Below are 12,484 nucleotides of genomic sequence, written 5' to 3' on the forward strand. Positions count from 1 at the left end.
ACTCAACATTTCTTCCCCCAATTTGCTCCTTGCTCTTTACAGAGGAAATTAATGCCAGTTTGGGTCTCTTGAATCATACCAGAACACTGGTGCTACTGCTGGTCAGTATGATGGTCCTCAAACTTCCAACACAATGAAAGTATTACATATAATAATTCTCCTTTCTTCCACTCCTCACTATTTCACTGCCACAGATTATTTAAATCTCCTCCCAACTTTCCCTTCTGAAATGTTGATTTTTGGTTTCCGTTTTTGGGTTTACCTTTCGATAGCATTATGAACTACTTCCTTTATTATTACTGACAGCTGAGCAATCACCCTTCATGAAACACACAGAAAATAAGCCTCCCTCTGAGTACATTTATTTCCCCTTCTCCATTATATGTTCCTGTCTCATATTCCACCAGTCATATTACCTCTCAATTTCTTCTCCAACTTAGTTTCATAACATATTATCTCGTTCTTTTATTGCACTATTCTCTGTCCCCACTAGATGTTATAGTTTCTTTCAATCTCTTCCTGTGCCATACTACTACAGGGTGACAGTCACTGACAATTATCTTCTCTTGCCATTCTAATAACTGAGCATTCTGAACACAGGTCCTGAATAAACGGAAAACCACTATACATATAAAATTGTGTCCTCCCCCCCTGCTTAGTTAAGAAATCACCCAGTTGCCGGCAAGAACAAGCAATGCCCAGCAATGAGCTCCCACACAACAATGTGCGTTCAGATCTTGCTCCTGAAGGCAGTAGTGGTTATTACATTGTATTATGTTCAATAACATCTTCAGTCTGGGGTGAGAACCATACAAAACTTTTGTAATTCTATATGAAACCCGGTGAACCTCACCTGGGATTGGGTTTTGTTACTTAAAACCAGATTTGCCAAAAGGTTAAAATTATTTGTTTATTTGAAAATGCACATTGGTGCCTATCTTCAAGTGACTGGCACTCTACGTTTCTAAACAACACACACAACCAAAATGTTAGCCTTTTAGCAAGGCACCTTCCCCACTCCATAATAATAAAAAAACCAACTGCTGATTTAATTAGTAATCTTTCAAAGGCTTGAATATATGTCTTGCACTGTGTCCTGGCCCTGGTTAAACTCTGGCTCCAATGGCCTTCTGCTGAAAAAGCCAGGCCGCCTGTGAAAAGTTTAACCCTAGAAATGATGGCGAGAAACAACGGATCTTAATTTCTGTGATGGGAACTACGCTGGCTGGCTGCACAATAGGCCCTAATTAGACAACCTTACCTCATGTCCAAGGCCAGAAATATTGCTGCAAAATTTCCTTCTTTTCTACGGATGCTGGATAATTCTCCCATACAGCTCTAATGCCTCGCTCCCCAGCCCCTCAGGCCCACACTTCCCTCCTGTGGGCTGTGGAGAGATACCCTAGAGGGCCAGACAGGGTCACAACACAAAAAATTCAAACACAAGGCCCAATTACAGAGAACACCCTGCCAGCAGCTCCCTCATTTATATCAAGGGAGCTCCAGCTCGAGTGTCTCTGCTGATCTGAGCTGCAGCAATATGTGACAGGGAAAGAGAGGATTTCTGCATTGCCTCTAGGTCTAGAGGAGCTTTGTGAAGAGCATACAAAATGTAGCACTCCTCTACATAAATATCTGGAAAGGGAGAGAAGACCTCATAACTAGTTCAAGCACCCATATGGATGTATATAGCGATAAGCAAACATATTATAAATACATAAACTTAGCATTTATGTCAAGCTTTACATCTTCAAAGCATTGTCCATGCACTGATTAAACCGCACATAAACCCTTTGCATTATTTTCACTGGGAATTATTTTCCTCACTTTACAGTTGGAGAAATGGAGGCACAGAGAAGTTAAATGACTAGCATTGCAACGCAGTAGGGTCTTGAGCTGACAGCTAGGCTTGGGTGCAAAGGGTGCTAAAGAAGGGGTACATTTTGAATGTGCTACCCAGATGGAATTAAAGAATTACTTGTAAAGTTGCAAGACTGATTGCTATCAGAATATGGGCCTGCTATTTATCTGAATAGTTGTAACTGGAGCTGGTCAAAAACTATTTGCATGAAAAATAGTCTTTTTTCCTCCCAATTACGTATACTTTCTTTTTAGGTTTTCCAATGAAAATCAATTTTTAATGATTTTTTTTTTAAAAAACCCACAGCTTTTATGTATTTATTGCTAAGAACAGCTACCATTTTCTGACTAGCACTAATTTTAATAGTATATCACTACAGCAGCTCCTTCTGCCACCACTATGACCTGAGGATCACACTGCTCAAAGGAGATGGTAAAAAGAAAGACGTCAGGTCACTTGCACTAAGACCCTTAAGACACCAATCCAAAGAGAGAGCTGCCCTCTTGTGAATGTGCTATCAATTTCTTTCACAATATTTAATTTGGAATTATAAGGATGGCCTGACCGGGTAGGGTTGAGGAGGAAAAGCAGGAGCCCAGAACAAACTATGGAGACAAAGGGAACAGCTATAGGGTTAAGCTCCTGCTCATGTGTGTAGGAAGCAGCAAACTGGGGGTAGCTACACAGACAATTCAATATGACTTTGCTGGCATGACAAGCATGGTGGATTGATTTAAATCAGCAAGCACGGAATTAGATTTAAATAATTGATTTTAATCATGTTTTGTATTTGCATTTTTCAGTTATTTTCCTAAAGAAAAGTTGATTCTCAATGGTTGATAATATGCTGATTTGCAATTTGGTACTTCTTTTTGCTAACTAGAAGGATATATTGATACACATTTATTTCAGCAATTACATAGCTTAATATATATTTATTCGTATTCTTAATTTTTACTTTTTTATGATGTTAGAATATGATGAATGATGCATTGTTTATTTACTACATTTGTGTCAAACTATTTGGATGGACATTGGAATTCAATTAAAAACAAACAAAAGCATTTTAAATTTTGTTTTTTAATAGTTCATAAAAGTATCTTAAGTGTGCTGGACACATAAGGGGGGAAAAAGTTAATCAAAACATATTTTGCATTTAAAACTAACTGATTTATTAAACAAAGGAAGTATTCCTGTAGTTAGTGAATAGAAATTATTGTTTCTGGTCACCACTTTAGAACTAGTACAGAACATCCTCTCACATCTAGCTTTTATTCAGATATTGGAAGAGAAAAACAAGCTTTCCTACCTCTTCAACTTCCTGTCAGAGTTTCAATTCTGAATGGACTGACTGGTCATTGAACTGAACTAGTTGAATGAACTGAAATGAAGAAAATATTCTCTCTGCACCTGCAAAAAACTGACAAAAGCCAGTTTAGCATTTCAGCAAACACTGATTCTAGTTGCTTAACCAGTAACTTCCATACGTTTAGACTTTCTTTAAAACTTTGGCAACAAACATGGACTGTTTTATGTTATTTTGGTGTACTTTAAATATATTCTAATACATTTAGGCCTTAACATCAGTTATCATAATTTCAGATAGGTTTATTTTAAAAAACAAAAAGGTATTTAAATTAATTTTTAAATATTTGATATAAAGCAAAAAGACTTATTTGAAAAAAAAAAATCAGTTAACTTTATCCACCTGATGACAAACTATACAAGAAAAAGATGGACCACTCAGGTATTTCCCAGAGTCAGACAGGACCCACCCTACATAGGATTGCACACTGCTTTCGGAGTTGATCCCCTCAGTTCATTTGTTGTTACTGTCCATTCCTGATCCAGTAGACTGCTGTTGCACAATGCCATCTTTCTTCCAAGCTCAGCCACAGTTTTTTATTCATCACTTGAAAGATGTCTTATGATTCCTGACCATTTGAGGAAATGTCTTTCTTGCGCTTCCTTGTTTTGGGACATTGGAGTATAAAGTGTTGCTCTGTCTCAATCTTCTCCTCTGTCACATTGTCTCCTCTCTGAATTGAAACAATTTTGTGCCTCCTAAATTCCACCTCTAATTAGGGGTCACTGACTCCCTTTTTTAGTGAAAGTCTGCCTTGGTGTTGCACATTTCATGTGGCGATGTAGCGTGATGATTCTGTGCAGGTGTCTGTAACACTCTACCTTATGGCTACTTTTGATTTACATTAGTGTGATAGGTGCTGTTCTAGCAGTGAGCATTTTTTGGTTTTGATAGCTTGCTCTGGTGGTCGGGGGTTTGGAGCTGCTGAGCCTTGGGAATGCCAACATGTAGGAGTTCACTGTGTTTTCATATGGATCTATTTTATGATGGAAGGAGTGTTTGCCGCTTTGGCATCACTAGAAGCTGAATATGGTTTTCTGCATGTTAATTAGCTCATGGAATTGGCCCAGTTCTGTTCTGGCCCACCCCTCTCCCTGGGCTTCAGAGCCTGAGCACAACTTCAAAGCACTGTCTACACAGCTATTTTTAGAGTGTGAGTCCCACTAGCCCAAGTCTGTCAACCCACGCTGGGATGCTCACTGCTGCAGCTTGTGTAGACGTACCATTACAGCCCAAATTTCTTGGCTTGCAGTGTGACTGGAAGGTTCTCTCTTTTTAACTCTCCGCTCTAAGGCTGTGCGGAGGTGGGGATGGCCTGGAGCAGACAGTCATGTGGCCAGTCCTTTGTTTGTTTGTTCTGTGATTTCTAACGGATGGGCTATCTGCACACAGAACTGGATGGGTGCCTGTAGTTGTATTTTGAAAGCTGAACAAACAAATAACATTTAAATGTTAAAAAAAAAATGTAGATTGCAAAGTCAAGCAGTCAACAATTAGACAGAGCAAGAATTAAGGTTACCTGTACATCCTCAATTCACCCCTCCCCCCCACACCCCTTGTGCAATATGATAAAGTCTGTAATTACGTGATCACATACTTCTTTTCTCCACAGGAGCCCTCATTCAGTGCACAGAATAGCCCATGCTGTGGGAATGAGGCAGATAGTATTTCTTTTTATCCTTATCATTCAATTAGCAGCCCAACTCATTTACTGCACACCATTCAAAGTCTGTATTATACAGAATTATTCATTTTCTTGTGATCTTCAGAGTAATGGAGTGTCTCACAAGCATTAATTAATTTACCTCCATATCTCCCTTGCAAGATAAGAAATTATTTCCATCTTACAAATGGGGGAACCGAGACAAAGATTTGTCTGAGATCAAAGCCAGGAGTAGAACTCAGGAACGCCTGACTCTCAGTCCTGTGCTCATTCCTCCAGAACCCACTCCCTTACTGTCAGAGGTTTTGAGCATTCACAGCTCCTATTGACTTCAGCTGCAGTGGTCAGCATATTTACAAATCAGACCCCAGGTGTCTCAAGTTGGGCACTGAGAAAAGGAGGAACATATGAGGGCTCTGGGGCAGGGACAGTCTTTCTGGTCTGTGTTTGTACAACACCAGGCATCCTGGTTTATTTTTGGGGCTCCGAGGTATTACCGCAATTCAAATAAATAATAGTATAAATGGCCATCTGCCAAAATTATGTTTCAAGTGGCTCTCTCAGCATCACATAAGAAGTCTGTGACAGAGGGAAAGATAGAATCGAGTTCTTCTGTGTGACAGTCATCTGCCTTAACCAAAAGCCCAATCCCTCTCTCTTCCTGTAGGCCCTGACTTGTTCTCTACACATCATCTAACTTACAGAGGAAATAAGGGAGGAAGCCTACAAAGAGCCTCATTCGTTACATAACATGAGCCCCATCCATGCTGAGTATGCTGCAGCTCTAGGAACATAACGTTTAACATAGTTATTTAATGCAATTCTCTAGGTTTTTAAAAAGAAAACAAGTAAAAGACAAATTCTATTAAATGCAATTGTACCATCCCACAACTGCCTTTATGTAGCATCAATAGGATCTGAACCCTGACCTTGGAGCACTACAGCTCAGGCTTGACCATTTCAGCTACCAGACTAACTACCTTAATAAAAGGTTGCTGTCCTAGAGGACAATGGGCCTCTGGAGCCAGGTGCTTAACCCTGGGTGGAGGGGAAGGCAGGGAGGGAAGGTAAGGATCTGGAACCTTCTGCGTTTCCCATTCAAGAGGCTGGAGAAGCTCCTTCCTCCTTCGGTGCCCCCCAGAGAAGGGGATGGGTTACCAGGGCCACATACTGGATTGGAGAACAAAACTAAGTCCAGCCAAGTTCTCTCTGCCTCCTGGAAAGGCTCTCTGCTCCTGGGGTTCCCAGTGTAGCAGCGTGGGACCAGTGCTTTACAACAGCGGTTTTCAACCTGTGGTCCCCAGAGACCCACAGACTATGTCTAAGATTTCCAAAGGGGTCTGCATCTCCATTAGAAATTTTTTTAGGGGTCCACAAATGAAAAAAGGTTGAGAACCACTACTTTAGAACATTCATGTTCAGTTATTTTGCTGCCTGAACTTTGCAGGTAATGGAAGTGACAGAAAATGGCCATTTTCAGCAGTTGATAATTCAACTAAATCTGAACAGAATGCCATGGGACAAAGAAAAGATGCATTTCTGGCCACAAGGTTTTCTTCTTGGTGAATTCCAAAGGCTCACTGAAAACAATTAAGGTGCTCGAGAATCTCAAAAATGGTCACTAATTTATGATGAAAAAAGATAGATAACCTAAATATAAAGATGGCTACCTGCCTCCCCTGTACAGTAGAACCTCAGAGCTACAAACGCCAGAGTTACGAACTGACAGTCAACCATACACCTCATTTGGAACCAGAAGTACACAATCAAGCAGCAGCAGCAGCAGAGTCCGAAAAAAAAGTGCAAATAGAATATAGTTCTGTTTTAAATGTAAACTACTAAAAAAAAAAAAGAAGGGAAAGTTAAAAAAAAAAAAGAATTGACAAAGTAAGGAAACCGTTTCTGTGCTTGTTTCATTTAAATTAAGATTGTTTAAAGCAGCATTTTTCTTCTGCACAGTGAAGTTTGAAAGCTGTATCAAGTCAATGTTCAGTTGTAAACTTTTGAAAGGACCACCATAATGTTTTGTTCAGAGTTATGAACATTTCAATCTCCATTCCTGAGGTGTTCGTAACTCTAAGGGTCTACTGTAATAAAAACAAACTGCCTAACTCTCATGTAAAGAATTATTATGCTTAGTCAGACATATTTAAAGCAATATATGGTTACACATAATGGACCAAGATGATTCTAAACCAAACAGATAACTGGAACAGTAGCTGAGGACTGAGATGCACTAACAGAGTTGTGAATACATTTAAACAGTACCAAGTCAGTGTATTCAATCACTGTGTTGAATGTAAATCAGCTGGGATTGTCAACAGGAAATGTGTACCAACCTGCCTTAGGCCTTTTTTGAAAATCCCATCCATCAAGAATTTTTATTTAAAATAAAACCAAATATGATCAGCTAGGAATGTGGTTCCATTAAATTAGTGTTTGAGTGACCTCACAGAAAAATGTCTTATAAATAAAAAGTTTACCATATAAACCAGTAATGTTGACACCACCCTTTAACTTGGGCTAGTGTAAAAGGTATTTTCCACTAAAATTGAAAAGAAATTGAGGATTTGTTTGTTCATGTTTCTTCTAAACTGAATGACAACAATGCAGTTTTCAGTGCCCACACCTAAGCCTTTTTCTTCCTTGTCATACATTGAAAGATTTTTGAAAAACAAAAATGTTTTGGTTTTTCATAGAAAAACAAATATGTGGCATCAAAAAATATTTTCAACCCTTTTTCTCTAAAGCTTTCCTGATATTTGTTTAATTTATATGCTGTTGTAGATGGAAAAGGAACAAATCCCTGACTTTCATGAACTGTATTCATGTTCAACAAATTATTTCCTCTCTGTCTGCATGTTCTAGTGATTACAAAATAAGACTGGGAACCAGGATTCCTGGACTGTAGTCCCAGCTCTACAGTTGATGTATCTGTACAATGGGTATAACAATAACATACTTCAAATAGGCCTCACTTCAGCAAAGCACTTAAATTTAAACATATACTTTGGTCTCATAGACAGTATTCAGTGCCTTACTGAAGTGAGCTGAAGCTAAGTCTGTGCTTAAGTGATCTACCAAAATGAGACCACAGTAATGTAAATGCTCAAATAATGTTTGGAAGCATTTTGAAATCCATGGATGAAAGCCAGTATTCCAAGCACAAAGTATTTTTATGCTGATTTCAGAAGATATAAGTGTAAAAATCCTTTGGTCTGAAATATTTTTAAAAAACCTTATTGATTGGTACCCCAATTCTGGATTGAATTGCAGGATGGAGGCCTTAATTTGTGAAATAACTATCCTGTTCTTCAGACACAATTGCTGGGAAAATTATAGATTTTCTTCTTCCAGAGTTCATGTGGAAACAAATGAGCTCACAGATTTTGCTACTCATTTGAGAGATTTAGGAAACCTACACATGCACCATCCATTACATTAATCTAGCGATTACTGCCTGCAAATAGGAATTCACTGAGCCACACTTCCCTAAATAGCATTATCCAGTCACTTAAGGGACCATCTCCTGCTATCGGTAGGTCAAAGCAACCATACGTTCCTCCTCCCTCCCCCCAACATGTTATAGTATCCGCATAGGAAAGAGATCCAGTGATAGCAAAGATGGATTCTGCTTAGGTGTTAGGAACTAATGTGGATCTACTGTCTGCTTCACTAACACCACTTTTTCTTCGCGTCTAAAAAATAAGATGTTCCGTTCTTCGCCAAGTAACTTGAAACTGTATTTTCACAAATTAAATCATCACTGATGTGTCACAGATTTCAGCCAGCGGCGCGTGTTCGTCAAGAGTGCTTAACCCAGGCAGTTTTAAACGACGATGAATCTACCAATCCCTGTTTTAGCAACGTACAGAATGAAAACACCAGGCAGGGGCAAAAAAACCACCACCACCACCACCGTGACACGAAATTCCTCCCAAGCAGTGAATGCAGAAACCCAGATGTATTTTATGGAGAACAACAACGACGCCTTCCTTTCCACTCCCACAAAAACACTATGTCCCCATTCCCTTGGGAACAATTTTGTTTTTCAGAAAAGAAAAATCTAGGGAATGGTCTCTTCGGCGGTAGGGCAGCTGTGAAGAGAGGTCCACTCAGTCCATCCCAAGGGCTGTGCCTGCAGGAGAGCCCCCAGTCCAGCAGCTGCTGCTCCGGGGGGCGTCAATTGCCAGGGCAGGCCCCAGAGCCGGGAGAAGGGGCGAAGGAAGAGCGGCGCCGCGGCTGATTCACGTGCCCAAAGAGCCACGCACGAGGCTTCCCTCAACACGCAGCGAGCGGCCACGACCCTGCCCCGCACCCGATCCATGACGAACCAGCACGCGCGTGGCGCGCCTGCCCACCAGCCGAGAGGGTGCGACCCCCGCGCAGCAGGGCTGCTGGCGGGGCGCGTCGCTCTGGGAGCGGCGCCAGCTCCAGGGGAAGGGGGCGAGCGCCCGGCCCCGCACCCAGGGAAGCGGGGGTGCAGCCGAAGGGAAGGAGGGGGTGGGGCCGGAGCGCTGGTGCCATCTGCCCGCGGCCGGCCAGGGGTGCCCGAGACGCGGGGCGGGAGGGGGGAGCGGACAGGCGGTACCTGCAGATGCCGCGGAGGGAGCCCCGGGGCGGCTCGGCTCGGCGGGGCTGGTGGCGGCGGCGGGGACCAGCCACCCCTGGAGCAGCAGCGCGGCCGCCAGCCCCGGCAGCAGCAGCGAAGGGAAGCGCCCGCACACCCCCGGCATGGCCAGCGGGCAGCGGCGGCATATTGCGGGGCGAGGAGACGGCGGCGGCTCCTCTCCCTGCTGCCCGCCCGGCTGCCGGAGGATGGCGGGGGCGGGGCAGGAGGCGGCCCGCAACCCCCTGCACAGACACACGTGACGGAGGGGGAGGGAGCTCGGCTCGGCTCGGCCCGGCCCGGCCCGGCCCGCGCGCCCCCCACCCCGTGCTCAGGTGCTCGCCTGTGGCCGCCTCGGCCGGCGGCAATCGAAGCTGGACAAAGCCCCGCTGGGCCTGGAGAAGGGTTTTCGCGGGGAGGGTAATTCAGCGGGGGGGACTGCGAGGCCCCGCCCCACTCAGATCGAGATCTGGGATGGGTTGCGAAAAGATCTGCTCCAGGGGTGAGCTGCTGGGTGCCAGGGCCTGTGCTAGGCAGGGTGGTCGCCTTAGCCCCTTGCCCTCTTTCAAGCTATGCCCTCTCCCCTGCACCGGTGCTAATTAATACCTGGCCCCAAGCCCTTAAGCCCCAGCCGTGGGCAAAGCTGGGCCTGACCTCAAGAGCTGAGCTCACCCCTACTGCTCTGAACACTTAGGGAGAGCCTGATTCTTCCCCCCCCACCGTCTTTACTCCCACTGTAGGGTAGCTGGCTACCCCACTAGGTCCATGGGTGATTGTGGGACTGCACAGTTCCAAGCCAAGCAGAATCAAGTCCCCTATTGCCACCTCTTGTGCTTTTACAGCAAGTCTGGGGGTATTTGGTGCTTTCCTTAAAAGTCTTGGCTTCTGGCATGTAGAGATTATGTAGGACCCTCAGCTTCCCTTTAAAAAAAAGAAGTTTCTAGCCCGGGGGACGACACAGGACTTGACTATGTGAAGCAAGTGTATCCTAGAGGTGCAGAAAATAGAAAGCATATAAAAAGAACCAAACATGTATTCCTGTATTTAAAACACATCTCATGATTTCCAAACTGGTCTCATGATTTTTGAAAACTTGAGGTTGGGACTATAATACTGTTATATCTACCTAATTGGCTAGCTTCCCCAGCGAATCCTATCCTGTTTTCTGGATCCTATGTCCTATACAGCATCTTGTACAACAATGAAGGGATTTTTGGCACTTAATGCTAAACACATTCTAAGACTAAAGTGTAATAAACCAGAGTCTATCAACCAACCCTTTTCCAGTGCACATCTTTAGGGAATGCAGACATTTACAATTGTATTGGGCCTTGGCAAAACTCTGTACTAGCCTCAGCTCAGCCATTAGTGAGCGGCAATCAATGTAGCTACACCAGTTCTGACCCCCTAAAGCCCTTGATACTGCAACCACTCATGCTTAACTCTAAGTATATGAATAGTTCCATTGATTTCAATGAAGCTGTTCACATGTTTAAAGTTAAGAACATATGTTAATATGTGCAGGATTGGAACCAAAATGTAGACAACTGTAAATTGGGGTTTGTGCTTAAATTAATAAATCACGGTCCCCCATCTTGCAGTTGACTGTGTGCAGGTGGACTGCTGCAAATGTGAGGGGCACAACAGTCCACCAGCACACAGTCCACTGTAGCATTGGGACTTAAACACTTCTTAGAAAAAGGTATGGGGTGAAGTCCTGGCCCCATTGAGGTGAATGGGAGTTTTGCCATTAACAAGTGATGCCAAAATTTCACCCACAGCATGGGCAGAAATAGTGCTTTCCTAAGTTTAAATATTACATTTTATCTTGAAACTTCACCAAAAAAGTAATTCTGAACTTGCATGGTTTTTTAAAATAAAAGGTCATACTATAACTTTACAATTATTTTCTCTTCAATAAACAACAGATTAGCCAAATACAGTAGGTTGTAGGGAAATATGGACATATCCTTATCTCAGAAACTTCCATAGTGGGGAAGTAAGAATAAGGGAGAAATATCTGCACAATTGTGCAACAATGAAAGATTTCCTAAACCTAAAAGGGAATTTTCAGGTTAAAAATCTTTGTCTTATCAAAACTAAAAGAAATTTTAAAATCTAATTTACTTTTCCTTATCATTTAATTACTTTAATATCATTCTCTACAGAACAGTATAATTAATTCATCGTCATCAATAATGACTTTATAGAAATGAAGGGTTGAAGGAACAAAAATCTAATTAAATTTTAACCTGCAGTGCTGATGGTTTACTACCGCTTCTTTTGGACCTAGAAAATAGACAGTTTGACTCTCCAGCTCTCATGCTGTAACATAATGAAGCCTCAGCAATCACTACTTGCTGAATCCAGATGAGCAGGCATTAGGACAAATGTGCACATCTCTGCACCTTAGTCTTCTTCCTTAAGATCTCATTTTCTTTTTCAACTTTCCTTGGGAATGGTTGGATTAAATGTGGCATCCCAAAGACTGATGTAAAGTTGGGGCACATGGATCTATAAAAGGCTTTCTAGTTCTGTCTAGAACCTGCTTCCCCCTTTGAATTGATGAATGATGAAAAATTATATAACCCTGGAAAAATGGTCGGATCCCTGAACTGTTCATTTCCAAATGTTAGAATCATAGAATATTAGAGTTGGAAGGGACCTCAGGAGGTCATCTAGTCCAACCCCCTGCTCAAAGCAGGACTAACCTCAGCTATATCATCCCAACCAGGGCTTTGTCAAGCCTCAGCTTAAAAACCTCTAAGGATGGAGATTCCACCACCTCCCTAGGTAACCTATTCCAGTGCTTCACCACCCTCCTAGTAAAAAACTTTTTCCTAATGTCCAACCTAGACCTCCCGCCCTGCAACTTGAGACCGTTGCTCCTTGTTCTGTCATCTGCCACCACCGAGAACAGCCTAGCCCCATCCTCCCTGGAACCCCCTTTCAGGTAGTTAAAGGCCGCTATCAAATCACCCCTCA

The 12,484-nt window shown here is 42.7% G+C and overlaps 1 protein-coding gene across 1 annotated transcript in view; it reads right to left on the minus strand.

Moving 5' to 3' along the window:
• FAM171B (family with sequence similarity 171 member B) overlaps positions 1 to 9,742 on the minus strand; it is a 44,057-nt gene extending 34,315 nt beyond the window's left edge. The window contains exon 1 of the mRNA XM_067549064.1: positions 9,482 to 9,742. Coding sequence (XP_067405165.1) covers positions 9,482 to 9,626 — 145 coding nt within the window. The 5' untranslated portion in view covers positions 9,627 to 9,742. The remainder of the gene's footprint in view (positions 1 to 9,481) is intronic.
• Between the last annotated feature and the right edge of the window lie 2,742 nt (positions 9,743 to 12,484).

This window comes from Emydura macquarii, unplaced genomic scaffold (assembly GCF_026122565.2).
Source record: "Emydura macquarii macquarii isolate MOO-44397 ecotype Brisbane River unplaced genomic scaffold, CSIRO-AGI_Emac_v2 contig_1253, whole genome shotgun sequence".
In the NCBI taxonomy this organism is placed as follows: Eukaryota; Metazoa; Chordata; order Testudines; family Chelidae; genus Emydura; species Emydura macquarii.